This window comes from Anopheles funestus, chromosome 2RL (genome assembly GCF_943734845.2).
Source record: "Anopheles funestus chromosome 2RL, idAnoFuneDA-416_04, whole genome shotgun sequence".
NCBI classification, from domain to species: domain Eukaryota; kingdom Metazoa; phylum Arthropoda; class Insecta; order Diptera; family Culicidae; genus Anopheles; species Anopheles funestus.
The window spans coordinates 1940293-1952860 of NC_064598.1; the positions used below are offsets into that span (position 1 = coordinate 1940293).

Consider the following 12568-nt stretch of genomic DNA (forward strand, 5'->3'; position numbering starts at 1 on the left):
AATTCTTCCCCACTGGCGGGAGTGAACTTTTTCCCCGGGTGGTACCAATGCAGATAAGAAACGTTCCATGCCATCCTGGCCAGTGTTCGTCACTGGTCGATGAGCGATAAATTTACTGAATCGATGCTGCTGCTTGTCTTCCAGCAGAGCGAGTTTCGAGCGAGTGTGGCTCGGAAAACTCGAAGCAGAATTATCCATCTGCGAAAGGTAGTGGAAGTGTTTATTAAGATAAATTGAACGAGACCAGAGACCATGATTGGAAAGCACGATGAGAAAAGGAGAAAAGCGAGAAAGCAAGCTAGAAAGAGATCCTGTTAGGGATAATTCTATTACTACACCAACGATAGGCGAGCGATCTGTGGGTGTGTGTGTACCAAGCGAACCTTGGCCAAATTTACATTGCCATCTTTGGTGAAAAGAAACAAAACAATTCTCGCTCGCCAAACTCGAACGATAAATCATAGACCGGAATGAATTTTCCCTATCAGGATTGCATCTGTTTTACGCCTAGGTTTCGTTTTTTTCGCCCCATCTTTCCATTCAACCATAATGAGATATGAAAGGAGCGATTTAAAATCGTTTGCAATTTTCTTTTCCAAACACATCACCTTGCTCCAACACTCAACACTCTGCCGCATAAAGCCCGGCCAGAGGGTAGAACGTATCTAATCTTCTCCTAAATAAACAAAGCACGATTTGGTATCATCTGCATTAGCCATTGCCTGACGTGTACAACAATAACAACAAAAAAGTCTTAAAAATTAAATCAAATCCGGCGTAATTGTGCTATATTGGCGTTTCGTAGCGCTTCTGCCAAGTAATTAGCTCGTCTCGAGACCGAGTGGTGCACGATTTACGATTTACCTGACGCACACAAGATTGTTGGCAATGTGCTGGAAATTGAAAGCAGTCACCCTTGGGTAGAAAGTTGACAGACCGTATCAAACATTGCGCCATGTTTGTGTGGCAGCTTCCGCTTCCGTGAACCAGATGGAGGGTCGTAAAAATTAAGGCAAAAGTTCTTGTGTTTTTTTGCTCAAAAAAATCTCTCTTTTCTTTACATTTTCTTGCTCTTTCGAACCCACCCTCTCCCTCCGGGCGACAGTTTCCCGCTGGCCAGTATGATCTGTTGTATCATTCGGATCGTGTTGAAAGATGAAATCTGTGACGTAGCACTATCAACAACATCAACAAAAATTGGGCAATGGCAAACGTAATCATATTTCATCGTTCACCCATAATAAGCCAATTAAGGTGAGATAGGCTTGTGGAAGCGATAAGCTTCCACTCTCCCACTAACGGCTTTTGTTTTCTTGTTTGTTCCACCTGCCTTTTCTTTCCGTTTTTTGGTTTTCATGGTAAGTTGTTTACGTCGCTCAAGCTCTTACTAAAGACGAAAGCATTTCGACTTGCTGCTTTACGGTCGTCATTAAATGTCGCGAATTTTGCCGTCCTCCATTCAGGTGGCACACCCCAAAAACAACAAGCATCAACACGATCGCGTTTTTCTTCCCATTCCTTCCGGTACGCAACATGGCCTTTGACTTCTTTGGCTGTGGCACCAAGCACCGTAGAAGGATATTAAAAATGACACAGCCGCGATGCCGGAAAGAGAGCAGTGATAAAAATTAAATCCCTGTCGGGTGCCATTTTCTTCGCTTCCCTTTCCCCAGCGATGCCAAACGTCAGAAGTGAAGCCTCGAAATGAGAAGATGTTTCCCAGGATGTTTTTGTTTGTTTATCGGACACACTTTAACGACACACTGTGAAAATGGTGACGGAGCGACATCTTTATCGTCTTTATGTTTGTCTTTTGCTTGGGATGCTTAGGAACGACACCGCACACAAACACTAAATGAAGGTTTGGAGCCGGGGTGGTGTGCGAAGAAAAGAAACCTTCGCGGAAAAATCCCATTTGATGCAAGTTTAACGGTCATTAGGAGTTTAAAGTGCTGTAAATCCTAATTGAAAATAAAACCATTGCCAACCATCAAGGCCAGCATCGGTGTGAAATGTGCACCGAGAACCAAGCACTGTGGTAACAAGATGCAAGTTACACGACTGGCGAAGATGAGGATCGCGTGAAATTGTTCATTTGACCGTTTTTTATTGAACACACTTCAAGGGCGGTACTTTCCGATGCGAGCATTAAAGTAGCTGTAATGTAGTAGTGATACCATAGTGAGTTGAAACGCCCGTATAGAAGGGACAGCGTGAAACTAGCCCATAACTTCACTTAATGGAGGCGCCAGGTATTTATTGGAAAATGTCGTTGTGAACGTTACAAAGCCAAGGTTTATTTATTCCGTGCCTCGCAATAATAATAAAGAAGAATCGATTTGAAACATTACGGCACTCTTGGTGGGTGTGTGTTTTATGATAAACATTCACTAGTGCTTATATACATCACGAACTCTTTAGGCGAGATACGTGAGTCGTTTTATGAATGATGGGGGAAAGCTCAGCTTGTTACAATCGAGTTAGAAGTAATAAAAAAATTGTTATCATTCTTCTCCAACCAAGTCCAGCTTGAAATGTTTACTCAACAACACTAAAATAGTGTTTAAAGTAAAAGCTGTTGTGTACATACTTCAAGCATTGATTGTGTGAGTCTGCGTTGTGCTCTGCCCATCAGCACAGCATTCATCGTAATGGTTTTCGGATTTGCTGGAAACCTTGCCTTCGTACGAGTCACGGCTACTCTGGTCGAAACTGGTGCTCACTGCGAAACGATACACGGTAAACATTTTTATCATCCGTCACAACACTGCCAACGCTTTAGCTGGAGCTTTTCGCTGAACCGTATACAACCCTACACTGCTTGCCCCTTAATGATATTGTACTGCCCGATCTGATCGTACACAGCACAGCGATGAATAAGAGAGTTTTTTTCCTCCCTCTGTGCTTACCACTGGCACTTATGGTGAAGTGCTGACCTTTTGGGTTTCGTGCGGGTTTGATCACGAAGCGTTGTCGGTTGCATTCTGGCCATGTTTTTCCCGTACGAGGCATGCACGAGCAAAAGGTGAATTCTTTAACTCGGAACGTTGAAAAACAGCACGTGATCGTACTCTGCACCGGGACCGGGAAAACCGAAGCCTGCATACAAGGCGCTCAACTGCACGGGATGAAATGCGTCCACTGCTACGAATATTAACTACTATTTCACCGCTCGAAAACTGACCACCGTTGGGCCTGGCTGGCTGGCGAAGCGTATCGTAAACGCATGCGGTTCTGCCATCGGACAGTGCCGGTACGGTGGCCGGACCAGACACAGGGCAACCATTTTAAGAACGGCTGATATAAATTCCTCACCCATAATACATCACTGTCAGCGGTTTCAGCGGAACACGAATGACACACCAGTGATTTATCTTAACGGCCCAGAGAGAGTGCATTACCCCTTGCATCGTTTATCCCGAGACGAGCATCGTCGGTTTTTGCGGTCGGCCACCGAGAACGTTGAAGGTTGTGGTGCATTTCTGCCACCTCTCGGGTGCGCTGACCGTGACCGCCGTGACGTGTTCATGAGGAGAGGCCCATAAATAGAGATTTCCAGATCAACATTTCACTTGGCCTCGTCGATGGACGATTGTCAGATATTATGGAAATAAAAACGTTGCAAAATATATTATTCAACAAACGTGGGATGAATGTGGAAGATGAGATTAGAAAATCACACCAACAAAAAATCAGTCAAATGTGTCGTCTAAAATGGCTTTTTTGCTTTTTATCACCCACAGTCGTTGATTTACATTGTCTCCACAAGTCTGTTCCCAGCAATCTGTTTTAAAATGATTTGCTTTTAAGACAGCTTCATACCATTCCCTACTAGTGATGGGAAGTCCGGAGTGGATTAATGAATCCACTCCAACTCCAACGTATAAAAACGTCCGACGTATACTCCGAAGTGATTGCTCCGGATTAATCCGGATTTAACTCCGGAGTAACTCCGGAGTAATTACTCCGGGTTACTCCGGAATAACTCCGGAATTTACTCCGGAGTTATTACTTCGGAGTTACTCCGGAGTTACTCTGGAGTTACTTCAAAGTTTACTCTGGAGTTACTCCGGATTTATCTCCGTTATTAACTCTAGATTCAACTCCGGAGTGCATTGCGGAATCAGTTACACGGTACTCCGGATTACTCCGGAGTCAACTGCTGATTTAACTTCGGATTCAAACCCGTAACCGAAATCGCTGTCGAACTCCGGAGTAAACTTCGGAGTTAACTTCGGAGTTACTCCGCAATTACTCCGGAGTATCTCTGGAGTAATCACTCCGGAGATATTCCAGAGTTGACTCCGGATTAATTACTCCGGAGTAACTCCGAAGTTTATTCCGGAGTAATTACTCCTGAGTTACTTCAGAATGTCTCGGAGTCGTATTACTCCGACTCCGGGAAAATTGAAGATTTACCAATCACTATTCCCTACGCAAGTCAAGTTCAAATCAACCGCACCCAGCAACCCGGATCGTGAGGTTGATCAAACGGAAGAAGGAAATGCTATAAATGGAAATACATTAAAATAAATCATCTTGCACACTGCGTTGCACATGTTTCTGACCGGCACTCCACCCAATTCGAATGTTCCAAACAAATAAACCAAACTAAAAACTAAGCCCTAGCGAAAGAGAAAAAAAATTAAGCAACCACCACGTACACTGCGAAAAGACATTCAAGCGGCCAGATTTATGTGCACTCGGCTGTTGCCCGACGGTGGCTTCTTGTGTGGCAACATCTTACCGAACGTGTGTCTCTGGTGCGATCGCGATGCCGGTGCAAAACAACCACACGGACGGGAAATCTTCAAACCTCGCACGAACTTGGCAACTTTTGGGAAGAACTTTCCAAAACTTAGAAACCCTCCCCGAACCAAACCATTGTGTTGCCCGGTTACCCGGTTGGTACGGCAGACACAGGCGACGACCGGAAAACGATGTCATAACTCATAAGATATGTGCAAACCACTTTTTTCGTGGTTAGTTTTTACAGTTTTTTCTCCTCGTCCGTCGTCGAGAAGCGCGAAAGCACTTGGATATGTTCCACACAGTGTGCCAATCGGAGGCTAATTTATACATTAGAAAGTTACTCAACTGCCACCGAGTGATAATGGAATCGTAAGAACTGCCAAACAACTGCTGAAACCACTTGCACTCTACGGTCTGTGTGTGTTGGAAAACGTTTCCTGCAACGGGTGATCTACGATTGTGCTTGAAATGTAACTAAAAACCCATCGCTTTTGTTGCAGCGGAACTTTGCAGCGATGATTAATAGGGAGCTTCGCAATACCAAATTAAGCGATGTATACAAATGTCTAATTATGAAATGCATTCTCCTATGCAGGTTGATAAGTATTTAAAGTAATCCCAAACCAATCATCATATAATGAACCCAACAATCTGGAGCACTGATGGAAATTTATCTTCGCGATTTGTTCAAAAGCGCCACTGACGCTTCTAATCGAACGGAAAGGCCCGGCTGTGATTATGCTGCCTCAGTACGCTCGATTTATCGCGGCATAACATCGAAAAGTCCGAGCGAGCATGTACCATCGTCGTTTGAAATCCATCATTAGCCATTATTATACACTGAGCAGCTCTTTCGCCTTGCCTCTCTCTCTCTCTCTTGCTTTCTGATTATGATCCTAGCATTGCGTACATGTGTGTACAACGCGTTCAAACAGACAGCATCGCCACCCTGCTCCATGCGATAGAATCGATCGATAGGACTCATTCCGTTCGACACAAGCTCGTCGTTCAACCATTGTCGCTACGACAAGCTAAATTATTCGCATATAAACTGTTTAACAGATGATTAAATCAATCAATCAGGCTGGATGCTCATCGTGAATCGCACACCCCGGATCAGGAAGTACCGCTCCGATGTGATGGATTAGGCAAGGAGAAATGGTCTGACAGAGCCGAACAAAAGGCCGAAAAGCCCGGCAACATGTTGCTGCTGCATGATCGATTTTCTATACAACTTAAAGTTTAGCTAGAACTTGCGATGTTGAAGAATTCGATAACGCAAGAATGCACGAATTTCTTTACCATTTTCTTCTCAGCTATGTCATAATTTAAGCTCGAGCTTCACCAGAAACCACCATACACCGTAATGATGCTCGCAAGGTTACTAATTGAATTCCTAGGCAATGCAGCACCGTAGCACCGTTCCTAATGTTTAGCTTCCGCCAGAAGAACCTCGACACCATAATACGAACTCGACCGAAATTTCAGACTCGCAATGCCCTGAGAGCGACAATCTGTGGCACAACTGGTGCTACACACTGACGCCCTGGGCCTTGGGATGCAGAATTTAATTACAACCCAGCGTCGTTGCTCTTTCTCGTGTGCCGAATGGAGACGCCTGGTCACGCGGTAACTAGCGGGAATTGGTGTGGCGCACACACACACGAGCGAATCAAACCGACCGCACATAACATACAACCGCCTGAAGGTAGGCAAATCGAGCACACCCAAAATGGATATATGTATGTAGGTTATGTAGTGGTACAGCGGCGTATGGGAAGCTCACACGGCAACCATCCATGCATGCATGTTTGTTCGTAAACTTTCTTCAAAATTGTTTATCACGATCCACATCGCATCTGCACCCCCGTTCCTCTAGCAGCTCGTGAAAAGCCTTCAAAAAACGAATTCTGTAACGATTGTAACCATTCTTAGCCACAATGGCTAGCGCAAGAAAAGATATCTGCTGCTTTGTCACAAATCTTCTACTCGGGGTAATTTAATAGAATATCCTCGCTCCCTTTCTTTTCGGCTTAATGACCTACTAGGTTGACTTTGTTTTTTTCTTCTTATTTTTGGTTGCCTTTTCTTGTTTTTACCAGTAGCTGAATAATCAGTCCTGCGTGGGATTTGTTGCCGCTTTTCGACTGGGCGCCTCCATCGTAATTTATTTGGCGAAACATTGACTTTTTTCTTGTTTACAAGAACACGTAGTTTGACAATTATTTCCTACTACGTGAATTCGTTCTTCAGACTGTATATCGAAATAGTAATCACTCTTTTAGGCAGCACATATCGTGTTTTAAATAATGATTTTTTGCCGAAAATGGCAGGCCAAGATCTCTCCTGAAGTTGTAGTGCCATAAACGAAGAGAAGATTATAATTTGATATAAAACTTCATTGTATAAGGCTCACCGCAACAAACTAAACCATGATTTCCAGCTACTCTGAAGCAACTTCTCCTCTTTGCGCTTAAACTGTGCAATCATTTCATTCGATTTTCCATTGGCTCCAGTCAACCATTAACCATTGATGAAATTAATTTATCGATTTCATGGTCTTCATACGCTCCAATTCCGCATGCTCCAATCGAATCATTCGTGACGCATTGCTACAAGCTTTCGTAGGAAGGAAATTATTCGCCAAAAAAAGGAAAACTAACACTACGCACTAAACTCACGGCGCGGTGGCCATTTCCGATGGTTCGGAACCAAAGACACTACACCAGACAGTAAACGCACCGCCAGGATAAACGCCAACGGCGAGGTCGAGATGATAAAGGCGTAAATGATTTTCTTAATTAAATAAATCTCCGATAATTGAAAAATAATACATCAGTGCGAACGAGACGGCGACGAGCTACGTGTGGCTATGTATCGCAACTGTATTCGATTCGATAAAGGTGGAAGGATTGGGGGGCCCAAATGCCCCACAGATAAAGGGCAATTGCTTAGTTCAATTTATGGCACGTCTTATGGCCGCCGGCTATAACGCATCAAATCGTCTCCTGCTTATGACCAATCGGTTTTCCCGAACCACCACAACCGGCTCAATCTCGGCGAGCGGTGAAATCCTAGCTCTCGTGTGTGAGAAGTAATAGATGTGTGGAAATAATTTCGACGTGCTGGGAAAACTTTTGCTACCTCCATCGCCTTTCCGCCTTTCCGGTCGACCGTTCGGCATTGATTCTGTCTGCCGGAACGACGCATGGCATATTTATCTTTGGCACAAGCGAATGACTGATTGTATGTCGTCCGTTCCACGTCGCGAAACAGTAATAAAATCATCTTCGCGCACAGTTGCGGTGCATGCACGGACGCAAACGTCACGCGGACGTAACTTTTTCGCTGCTGCCGGTGCCAACGTGTCGGATTCTTCGCGGAGCTCGTTCCAATCGCAACGCATTAATTAGACGGAAGAAAAGTTTTTTTTTACCCAGTGCGACAACATGACAACGTGGTGTGAGGCGTAGTGGAGCTATGTCACCTCAACTCCAACACAGAAAGTTACACAACGCCTTCCTTAAGGGCAATTGAGTTAATGTTTTCATTCGAAATGCTCTATTTACACGCCCATGTGAGTTTTCGTCAAAAAGTCAACAAAAGAGCATAGCCTCAAGCGAAAATGTCATTCCGTCGATGGAATTTGCCCGTTGGCAAACAACCGCTAATGGGATGTTCATACGAGGTGGCCAAATCATTACCGCAGCACTCAACGAGATTGTGTGATGAAATTAATAAAAATATTACTCTACCACAAGGGCTACCCCACCACAAAGCTGTAGCCGAAAGCGAACGAATGTTTGTTTTGTTAGGCTTGAAGTTATCAATTAAGAATATGATCAACAAATTAAAAACTGTGCCTACGCCTCATGTAGCGATAATATTTTTGCTAAATTTGATGCTTTTGCTGCTGATAACTTCTTAATTTAATATCACAATATAAGTCGGATCGCAAAAAGTTTGTTCGCTTTAAGTAATTTAAAGCGACACCTGACTGATTACCATTCCGTCACGTACGGCGGTTGAAACTTCATTATGGGTCGCTCCTACTCATAAACGAATTATCCTTCGCCCCTGCTTGACGTGCGGGCCCGATTCGATAAACATGTTCGTTTGCCGCTCATTTGGTGCATGGATTTTTCTTTTTTGCTTATTTTTGTTAATATTCATCGAATTTTTCGACCTACCACACACACGCACACGTTGGCAGCTTTATCAGTTACATCAACGTCAAGAGTGCAAGAGGAATATGAAAAAAAGGTGATCGTGATCCTGCGAGCACACAGAGGGAAATGGGGAAAAACATCGTGGCATTCGCACCAAATTGTCACACCGCTGGAAAATCAAATTGAGCTGACATTTTTCCCATCATTTCATCGTTCCAAACCAACGTGCCTGTTTCTGCTTTCTTCGCGTTCGTTTCCCATCGCCAAACCCCATCGTTATGCGAAAGTATGCAAAAATTGCTTCTCCACTATCCGGGCACGAACCGGAGTGGATGGGGATGGGGATGTTCCGACGCAAAATAAGCATCGTTGGATTCTTTCCACCAGACACATGGGCATACATTTTTGATGCGAATGGAAAAATCGCGAAATAAATATTCAGTCTATAATTCATCAATTTGTGTTTGCTAGATGTACTGCATCGTCCTCGAACATCGATGCCGCGCCTTTGATCGGAATCTGTCCTGGCCTTACGCGCCGGATTGCGCCGTCCGTGATGTCACCTTTGTCGTTGTGCTCGAGCGAAACAGTCCGCATCCCGATGCGATGGAAGCTGGCTGGATGTTTCTGTCTTTCCATCTCGCAAAAGCAACGACGCTGCATGCTCACTGGTCCATTTCAGCCTGTTCACTGTGATGCTTCAGTAACCGTCACGAATACGGTACGATACGGCTTTCTGTGTTATGCGGGTGCAGACAATCCAAATGGTTCAGTTGAAATCCGCTGCCATTCTATACCTTGCCTTGCCCAACTGCCCGACTGCCAATCGCGTCGAACATATCCGCGGATCTGTTTGATATAGAATGTTGGCATTTTAGAAGGGCACAGGCCATCGCAAACGACGATGAAAAATGTACAAAACAGCAACGAAACAAAAAAAAACTCCCTTAGCCAACCCCAGTTCTATCCTTTATTCACGCGTGTCAAAGGATGGCGTAAAGCAACGGAACAACATCCATTGTTTCGCCAAAGCCGTCGTGGCCGATTCGCACGAACGAGCGCGAAACGAAAGCTTAACAACAACAACAACAAAAAGGCGACGCACATAACATGCACAATACAACAACCGGAAATGCAAACAAAAGCGTTCTATGCTCCGTCGTCTAGCGAGCACCTTCATGCAAGTTGAATCTTTGTCGTTCTTGATGCATGATACGCTATTCGTTGCTTATGAATCGATTCCAAACGTCCGAACTGTTCCAGATTTCAAAAAGAGAGAGAGAGAGAAAGAGAAACCCTCACTCTATTTGATGTTTTTTTGCAAATGTTTTTTTTCTACGCAGCGGAGAAATATTTTTCATGAACTTCATGACGCATTATGATTAATTGATTGCTGCTACCTTACGACCATATTCGCTGGTGGCATTTTTGGGTGAAATAATGGTACAGTTTTGTGATCCCTAAAAATTATTCTGCAACTACAATGGAACGTTTCTTGCGCAGCGTTGTAATCAAAAAAAGGAGAATGACAAATGTAATGTTTTCACAAATTGATAAATGGAATTCAATTTCAGAGCAAATATAAATGACCGAAAGGATTTCCCCGCTATGTGTTTAATGGATGGGTATGAAAATTTAATTTCATAATAAATAACTGTTGAATTAATTTTAATATTATTAATAACTACCATAAAGGTATGGTTTCACCTTGCAGCTGTTTGATTCATGTTGTGCTACTCTCAAATGCATGATTGACAGATTAAAGGCTTTTGGTACGGTCCTGTAATTAAACGATTTACGCGAACATGACCTATTAAATCTGTGGTTAGATACTTTGCTGGAAACTAAAAACTGCTTTCCACATAGTTTAATACCACAGTGAAATTATGCTTTCCCATCGAGGAATTTGTGGTCATATCAAATCGATTCGTTATTGAAATATACGACAAGCACTTCCGTTAAACGCATACCAGTAACAACGATTTTTGTTACCGATGTCCCTTAAATAATCTGATTAAATGCTTAACTACTTTATGGCAAGCATGTACAGCACAGCGGCAAAGCTTTAACAGCAAATTAACTGAAACTCTTTCTCCTTGTTCGCAGGTGTCGTGGATGCGCAAGCGGGACCTGCACATATTGACGTCCAACATCTACACCTACACCGGCGATCAGCGCTTCTCCGTAATCCATCCGCCCGACTCGGACGACTGGGATCTGAAAATAGAGTATGCACAGCAGAAAGATAGCGGAATTTATGAGTGTCAGGTGAACACCGAGCCGAAAATAAATCTCGCCGTTTATCTGGACGTCACAGGTCAGTAGGGTAGGCCCCGGGGTGGGGGGAGAGACAGAACACTTTCCTTGCTGCTGCTGCCGTTTTTTCCCCCGAAAGCATTATTTCCCAACTTTCCTTTTACTCTTCGGAGCTTTCCATTTTGCTTTCCAACTTATCCTGTTCCATTCTTTGCTTTATTCATGTATTAATTATTGTTTGTGTTTTTTTTTCGTTTGTATGGGTGTGTTTCTACCTTAGTTTGTATCGATTTAGGTTTTCTTTACTTGCATTGTTATGAGAATTTTAAGTACAGTTTAATATAGTTGTTTAAATAATATCAACTACAGCAAAACCGAAATTTTTATGAAAACCATTTGGACTACTAAAAAATGGAGAACAACATTTTATTTAGTGTTTATTTGCTACTGGACTTAGATCAATACTTTAAGCACACTTAATCCATAAGCTGTCCGTATAATCGCCCTCGTCGTCTGTCGAACTATCCGATCTACAAATGACTGTGGTTTAATCTTTTTTCAACATTAAATGGACCATGAACACACAGCAACTTGGGATGTTTTGAAGATGAGCAAAGACGCTAACAGAACGGACAATAGGAAAACTCACTCAAACAAAACAAAACAAAAAAAAACCACATTCACCATTCTCCATATCTTCTTTCACTCGTCCTTCCGATCGTAGGTCCCTTTTGTAAACGAACAATAGGATCGATTTTGTCAGCTGGTCCGATAGCCTCAAGACTGTTCTGTTGAAGAATGCAGAAGAAAAAAAGTATCTATCTACAAAACACTCTAAGAAGGAGGAGAAAAAAAAGATCCGGAAATGCACGTCACATTGGCGAGCATTACCCGGGGGGGACATAGTGAAACTCGATCCAGCGAAAGGTCAAGGATAAAAAGAAAACCCTATCTCTCTCTTTCGCCTTGGTGCATGAAAGTTTGGGTGACCTTTTTCGCTTGACTCTTGCTTTCCCCACTCCAGGTCACCAGTTGTCTAGGTTCTTAACCGAATCTGTTTCTGGACGACTAGTTGACTTTTTCGAAAGATTTTATTTCTGTCCCAGCGTTGGCTGAGGGATGCGGCAGAAGGATGTAATGGTGGCGCGCAACGAGGAAATGAAGATGTTTCAGCACAATGGATTTTCGAACCATGCTTTCAGAGTGGACGAATTTTTGGAAAATGTATTCTATTTTATGGTGCAACGATCCGTGGGGAAATCGGACGTTTATAATCAACGTCGAACCGAGCCGATGGAAAGGATGAATAGAAAAATCTGTTTGCCACACCGGAACGGCAAAAGGTTGATCTGTCGTGCCGAGACGCACAACAATAAAGATCGTTTGTCATT

General features: G+C 43.5%; 1 protein-coding gene and 1 long non-coding RNA gene across 14 annotated transcripts in view; one reads left to right on the forward strand and one right to left on the reverse strand.

Annotated features, from left to right (window-relative positions):
- The window catches only part of LOC125760711 (uncharacterized), a 139904-nt gene that overhangs the window by 105780 nt on the left and 21556 nt on the right, over positions 1 to 12568 (forward strand). For all 13 annotated transcript variants that reach the window (XM_049421105.1, XM_049421106.1, XM_049421099.1 and 10 more), the window contains exon 6: positions 11028 to 11238. In XM_049421105.1, the coding sequence (XP_049277062.1) occupies positions 11028 to 11238 (211 nt within the window). The remainder of the gene's footprint in view (positions 1 to 11027; positions 11239 to 12568) is intronic.
- Positions 1 to 12568, reverse strand: part of LOC125760725 (uncharacterized) — a 107827-nt gene that overhangs the window by 72317 nt on the left and 22942 nt on the right. The gene's annotated exons all lie outside the window — the stretch shown is intronic.